The sequence below is a fragment of the Callorhinus ursinus genome, unplaced genomic scaffold (assembly GCF_003265705.2).
Source record: "Callorhinus ursinus isolate GAN/ISIS: 27379988/994484 unplaced genomic scaffold, GSC_fseal_2.0 scaffold8, whole genome shotgun sequence".
Lineage (NCBI taxonomy): Eukaryota > Metazoa > Chordata > Mammalia > Carnivora > Otariidae > Callorhinus > Callorhinus ursinus.
In genome coordinates this window covers 29215867-29222996 of record NW_027397070.1, presented here as the reverse complement: position 1 = coordinate 29222996, position 7130 = coordinate 29215867, and the positions used below count along the sequence as shown (strand labels likewise).

The 7130-nt window shown below is 54.8% G+C and overlaps 1 protein-coding gene across 2 annotated transcripts in view; it reads right to left on the bottom strand.

Annotated features, from left to right (window-relative positions):
- The window catches only part of SAMD4A (sterile alpha motif domain containing 4A), a 207193-nt gene extending 201908 nt beyond the window's left edge, over nucleotides 1-5285 (bottom strand). Inside the window, exons 1-2 of one of the 2 annotated variants that reach the window (XM_025870014.2) lie at nucleotides 5087-5285; nucleotides 3230-3853 (exon numbers count right to left, since the gene is read on the bottom strand). In XM_025870014.2, the coding sequence (XP_025725799.1) occupies nucleotides 3230-3425 (196 nt within the window). In that variant the 5' untranslated portion in view covers nucleotides 3426-3853; nucleotides 5087-5285. The remainder of the gene's footprint in view (nucleotides 1-3229; nucleotides 3854-5086) is intronic. The other variant, XM_025870012.2, reaches the window with a different exon arrangement.
- Between the last annotated feature and the right edge of the window lie 1845 nt (nucleotides 5286-7130).

Below are 7130 nucleotides of genomic sequence, written 5' to 3'. Positions count from 1 at the left end.
ACACACACACACACACACACACACACACACACACACACACACACACACACCCATTGGGACTGACTCAACCATTTTCTTGGATCTCAGATGACCATGAACCTGAGGCAAAGGATAAACCAGTGAACCACTAAATTCTCAATAAATGCTAAATTTAAGAGACTAAAATGTTAGTATCAAAATACATCCCACAGATCTCAAACAAACCATGTTTAATGTGAAAAATTCTCTCTCTCTATTTAAAGTCAGTCCTGGAGAAAACAGAGCCAAGTTCATACTATGACTAATTAAATTTTTATTATACTGAGATCATGCCTCAGATATGAATTTGGTTCCCATTCACAAGGTTTAAAATCTCTCAACACCAGAAAAAATGTGTTTTTTAATTGATGATTACAAAGTAAAGTAAGTGATACATGATGCTTTTGGTATAGGAAGCCTCAGCCAGCCAATGAATGAGTCATTCTACACAGCCTAGTTTTCTGAATGGGTAAGAGCTTTACACACCAAAACCACCTTGGAGGTTAATTATCTTGAATGTCAATATAGTCAAAGTTTATGGCATATTTCCCTCTCTTCTCAAAGAGTGTATTTAAAAAAGTACCCCTTTTTGGTAGTTCACTCTCATTCACGGTAAACAGTAATTACTGATTTACATTATTACAGAGTAATGCCTGCAAGATCAGTTGAGGGCTCCTATCCTCACATTCCCAAACTTTAGGGCTTCTGCTCCCAATTCTCGTGTCTAAAGTTAAAATGTTTCTCTCTCTTTCCCGGTTGCCAAGCTGTCTGGGGTCACCTTGCACTGCTGGCTAAAGCAGCCCCTCATCCCATTCTAAAGGTGCTACCCCTAATATGCTATGGATTATTTTTCACATTAAAAAAAATTGTTAGGATTGTTGTCTAAAGTAAGTATGTTCTGAGAAAGGGTTTGAAGTAGTCTCCCATACTTTCTGTCCTCTATTCTGATTGCTGAGTGGGCATTTTTGCCCCGTTCCTTGTTCTTGGCTAGGTTCCAGATACGTGAGAGAGCCATACTCCAGACGTGGATAGACCATGACAAATCTTGATGCTCTTTATGATCCCCATATAGAAGTAAACTGAGCCATCACACACTTTACTAATGAATTTCTGTCCTGGCCACACAACAAAACAAGTACAAAGTTTTCCAAGGAAGCAAAATCTCCAGGTTGAATGAATAATTCAGAAACTGGAAAATGGTCCCTGTCTTACATAATGGCTCTAGATTTGGTACCTCTACAGCATTTGGCAGCATGAACAGGGGGGCTTACACAAATAAGGGTAGTAAAATAAAATTTGGAGGGGAGGAGAGGAATTACCAAGTGAGTTTTAAAAACTCAGAGAAGTTCATTTTTTTCTTGGTTTATTAAATGGCAAGGTTTTTAAAGTAAGCAACTTTTTACACCACACACTGAATGCTTTCACTTACTGAACTGTTGCTACGTGGGGAAAAGTCTCCTTTAACTCAAAGGGCAAAAATGTTGCTCTAACACTTGAGTGGCCTAAAGATTAATTACCATTATTTGAAATAGTCCCTACAAGCAGTGAAGTCAAGCATTCAACATCAATTACTATACTGAAATCCTCTGCATTCTATAACACACGAAAGTTTACATAACCTTGCTTGTCAAACCTGAGAAAACAAAATCAAGCAGCTGAACCAGGCTACCCTGTCGTATCAAGGACAGAAGTCAAGAGAGTAGATCACGGCTTTTGCTACTTATGCTTCCACACCCTTATGAAGGAGGCTGGCCCTTCAGCTATTTATAAATGTGGAACTGAACAGAAAGGGCCCTGCCGCTGCCACCCCTGTAAGTAACCGGGTGGGCTGTTTGGGCTCGGGCTGAATCCCAGTGGGGCCTGTGTGATCTTTCTCAGTGTGGCCTTCCACACTTGGCAGCACAGGGACCTCTGGGTTCAGTCCTGTCTGGTCAGGAAAAGGGCTGTGAGGATTTCCCGACTGACTTCCAGCCTATGATTCTATATATGGAAACATCCCATCCAAGGGTTTTCAGCCTCAAGAGCACCACACCAGGGAGGAGGAGTAAGGAGGAGGTCTCCTCTCCTCTTGCTGCCCTGACGGCACACGCACTCACTTTAGTGTCTCCCAGGCCCTGCTGCCCTGGACTGGACCGCGTCCTCAAATGGCAGCCCAGACCTCTGCTGAGTCTTGCAGGCTGGCGCCTTTAACGTGGAACAGCTGGAAGAGGACCCTGCATTCTTTTCTCTGCCTAAACACTGGGGGCTCTGTTCATCCTCCTGCTGCAGCATGAACTAAAGAATTTCCCCTATCCAAAATTACAGCCAACAGACCTTTCCCCAACCGCCAACCTCACCCCCACCTCCCCACCCCAGGATATAACTTCAGTCTGTCACCACCCATGCTAGCAAATAGAAAACTGCTGAACCTTCCCAGTATATTCACTTTCTATACTAGTTGAGATGTCTGTAACTACTAGCAGAGTAATTTGAAACAATTCTGTTATATTCAGTGAAGTTTTCCAACAAAAAGCTTTACGGACCCTGATTCATGCCTGCTCTCCACCGAGACCCTTTCTGTAAGATTCTTTCTACAAGATCCGTGTCAGTACGATAAAGTCGTGATTGATAAATATAACCCCACAGACTACAAACTGCAAATATCATTTTAATAATCTGTAGCGTCACCTGCATCTTACTCTGAAGACAGAGCTCTAAAACTGGAATATCCATAGGGGAAAAAATGAATAATAAAATTGAATTTCCATGTATTCCTCATACAGCCTAATCAAAGCTTGGCTTTCTGAAGGGCAGTCCGGCTTCTTCATATGTTGCTGAAATCCAGAGAGCCACGTTGCCCAAAAGAAGAAGAAGAAGGGGAAAAAAAAAAAAAAAGCCCAGAAAATCCAGACTCTACGTGACCTGACTTACTTATTTCCCAGGAAACTGCATGAGAGAAAAATCAATCATTCATGCTACCGTGGCTACCACACGGAATGGGCTGAAGGAGTTGACAGTGGGCAAAACCCCAAAGCGACCAGCGGAGGTAAGTGGGTGGTAGGGAAGGGGGGGTCGGTGGGGGTGAGGTGCCGAGGGCCCCGGGCTCGCGCCCTCCGTGTACCCGCCGAGAGGCGGCCGGGGGCGGGGCCCTGGCCGGAGGCTGGGAAGCAGGAGGGGGTGGGGGAAGGAGGAAGGGGGGTAACAGGCGGGACAGCCGTAGCCGCGCACTTACCGGGGCTGTTGGCCTCGCCTTCGAGGACGTGCAGCTCGGCGCAGTCGGCCAGCGAGTGCTCCAGGCAGAGCTGGAGGAAGCGGGCCTGGGTCTGGCTCACGCGCTTAAGCAGCGACAGCAGCGCAACAGTCTGCTCGCACTCGTTCCAGCCCTTAAACCAGCCCGCCAGCACCCCGACCTGGTCGCGAAACATCATGGTTAGGGGGCGGCCCTCGGTCTACGAAGCCCCCTCGGCGCCCCAGCCCGCCCCGCCCGCCCCAAAGTTTGGCGGAGCCGCAGCCCCGCCGCCGCCGGAGACGCGTTCCGGTTCCAAGGTGGCTCTGGTGCCCGGACGCTGCAGGTACTGCCTCGGCTCCTGCCTCTCTCGTCTGGTTTCAGTTACGTTCCGGTGGTTCTGGCTGATTTCCCCAGAGATGATGACAGACAGTAGCACGGAAATGTTTCTTTTAAAAAAAATAACGATTAAAAAAAAAATTCCCTACAAGGCACACAAACTGAAAGAATGCTCTCTTTACCCCCCCTTCTCGCAGCTTCGGGATGGTGATTTCCGGCGTCCCGGGGTCTCTTCCCCGCTGGGCGGCAGCTCGGACCCTTCACACCCGCATTCCCGAGCGGCGATCACCACTGAAAGGAGAGAAAGGCTGCAGTGAGACCTCGGCCAGCGAGAGAGCGCGCCCGGGAAACGAGTGCATCAGAGGGGGCGGGGGGTGCGCCCCGCGGAGGGTTTGGTCCCCCAAATTCCGGCAGCCCCCTCCGCACCCGGATGCGCGAGAGGAGCTATTCCCGTTCTGGGAATGGCCAGAAGCCTCCTTCCCAGGTGCGGGAGGAGACCGCACGGCTTCCTGTTGCTGCCGCTGCGAACGGCCAGTGCTCCCCACACGCCCCACCCGGGGTGGCCTCGAGGGCTGAGCCTGCAGACGCCAGCACCAGCAACAGATCCTCGCGCGGAAAACTTGCAATGCGGCTGCGAAGGGGCGCGGGGGTGGGGGTGGGGGCTAATGCAAAACAGGCGGAGGCAGCAGCCGCCCGAGTTCCTTCCTCCTCCTCCTCCTCTTCTACCTCCTCCTTCTTCTCTACCTCCTCCTCTACCACCTCCTCCTCTCCTCCTCCACCACCACCTCCCGGGGAAGCAGCCGAGCGGCTGCAGCTCCATCTACAGCAACAGCCAGCATCTCCACCGCCAGGCGCCCCTCTGGATTTAGGCCGTGAGCAGCCGCGGCTGCAGCTCGAGACAAAAATAAACTCCCCACCCAGAGCTCCGCGCCCAGCGGGCGGAGGCGCAGCCGGAGCCCCGGCTCCCCCGCGCCTCGCCTCGCCGCGCCGCTCCAGCCCACCCGGCAGGTCTCCGAGGGCCTGCTTTGCCCAGAGCGATCAGATGTGTGCGTGCGTGTGCGTTTGTGGGTACGAGCGTGTGTGCTTTCGGCATTCTGCCCTGACTGCCGCCGCCTACGGGCGGGTCCGGCCGGCCCAGCGCCTCGCCCGCGCTTCCCAGGCCGAAGACGGTATGGCCCCGGGCGCGCGCCGAGCGCGGAGACAGCCCGAGCCCGAAACACTGCTTCCCCCCGCGGGCAGGGCGGCTCCGCGGAGACTGCGGCTCCACGCCGCCCGCACACGCCCCCCAACGACCGCAAAGAAGAAAGTTCAGCTTCGGGGGCTCCCCCACTCCTATCCCTGTCCGGGTGGCCGCCCCCGGCGGAGAGAAGAGCCCAGCGGCTCAGCCCTCGAGGGACCGCTCGCTGCCAGCCTCCGGCTTCCCGACTCCCATAAGTTCTCGGGCAGAGGGGGAAGTCTCTCGGGAAGGGGACCCCCAGTGACCGGTGGATCCCCTCCCGGGGTCTTAAGGGTGGGGGCGCTCACCTCGGCGCGGCTCATCCCGGCGGCTCGGGGCCCCACGCGTGGGTCGGGGGCCGCGGCGGCTCTCAGCGGGGTTGCGGGCTCCGGGAGCGCGGGCCGCGGGCCATGCCGTCGGGGCGGGCGGCGCTGAGAGAGTGCGGCGCTGCGGGTCCGGGCCGCCGCCGCCGCCGCTGCTGCTGCCTCCAGTGTCGGCTCGCGGAGGACTGAGCCGCCGGAGCCGGAGCTCCCCACATGCTACTGATTAACATACACCATTACATCATGGGCTTGGCAGGGAGCGCCCGAGAGGGGGGAGAGGAACCCGGGCGGCGGCGGCGGCACGCGGGGGGGAGTCGGGGGGAGGATCCCCGGACCCGGCCGGCGACGGGGGTGGGGGGGAGCAGATTCCTAAGTGGGGACCAGAAGAGGGGAGGGGAGCGGAGAGGGAGGAGCCGGATGGCGCAGAGGGGTCGGGTTGGAAGAACCGCCCGGCGGAGGGAAGAAGTTTGGGGAAGGGGAGGGGTCCGAGTGAATTCCTCCCCTGGTCGCCAGCGAGTTCTGGAGAGGTCGGGGCCCTAGAGCCGCGGGAGTGCAGGCAGTAGAGGACCCGAAGGGCGCTGGAGAGGGGGCGGTGTTGCCACCGGCTGCTTGTCCTTGGGAATGTGGTTCGCCGACTCGGGTGACCCCTGGGTCCTCCTGGGGTCCGGGGGGATAGCAGATCGGCTTGGCCCGCGGGCGGTGGAGACCCGGGGTCACTGCCGCCGGGGGGGGGGGCGTGGGCGGGTACCGTGGGTCGCGGAGCAAAGGGCGAAGGAAATCGAGGGGCGCTACGCAAAGCTGGACGTGCGTGGGTGCCGGGCTCCATGCGGCCCTCGCCCGAGGGGCGCGATAAGTGCCCGGCCTGATCACCCCTCACCGGGCTCTGGCCTTGGCGGCCCTTTGCTCTTGTCGGTGCCTCGCGGGCGACCCAGCGCCCCTCCTGGGCCTCGCTCTCCCCTGGGGAAGCCGCCCGACTTCTGGGGCCAGCCTGGGAGCTATGCTAGGCGCGCGGGCTGTGGCTGCGGGCCCGGAGTGGAGAAGAGCGCCGCCCTGGGCGGCAGGAAGGCGAGCGAGGCCACCTGTCAGCGCGTCTGAGTCCCCTGGCTGGGCAGTTTACCTGGACCGGGACAGTGCGTGAGGCCCAGGCCGGGTCTAGGTCAGAGGTCCACGCGCGCGGGAGAGAATAGGGGGGTGCGGCGGGGAGTGGAGAGGCACCGGGTGGGCTGCACGAGTGCTGCCGGCTAGTCTCGAAAGTAGAGGATTGGTTAAAAATCCCCTAGACCCTAAAAATCGCTGTACCTTCTCTTATCAGGTGACTATTCAGGGGTGGACTTGATGGCCAAATCCGGCTATCTCCGTGTTTTCAGTGAAACACTGAGCCCCTCTCCAGTAACTTGAAGCTTTGTTTCTAAAAGAGTACTTCTGAGAAATCAGTGAAATTCGCGCTTCAGACCCAGCCTTCCCTACTCCCGCTAACACAATATTTTTGTAGATAAAGTATTTGAGATATTATTCCACTAATTAACATTTCCGTTTTTCAACTCCAGCATATGTCACTGGAATTTCAATCCTGCCTTTCTTCCTCAAACCTAGTTTCTGCACCGTTTACTTCGTGTCAGACATGTGACAGCACCCAACTCTCTGTCGGGGGTATTAAAAGGTCTTGTGAGGAGCTGCAAAAGTTTAGGTGTTATCATTAAAATAGGGTATGTGAATAATTTTTTAAGTTCACTATTAACCAGCCAGGAAAGGCATCTGCATGATTTAATGAGTATTTTTCCCTGAAATCGAGACTTCTAAAGTCTGTGTTTTATTTTTGTTTTGTTTTGTTATTAGAGAGGCAGAAAGTCTTGTCATCATTTGCTCCAAGGCATTACAATCCATTAGCTAGTCCTTAGTAATAACTTCGATCAGGAAATGGGGAGGAGGGTGAGAGCAGTCTACCCTGGTATATACCTTGTTATCTATGGAAGCCAAAGTAAAGAGTTCCGCATGAGGCTTTTGAAATCAACAAGGGTGATTTTTGTTA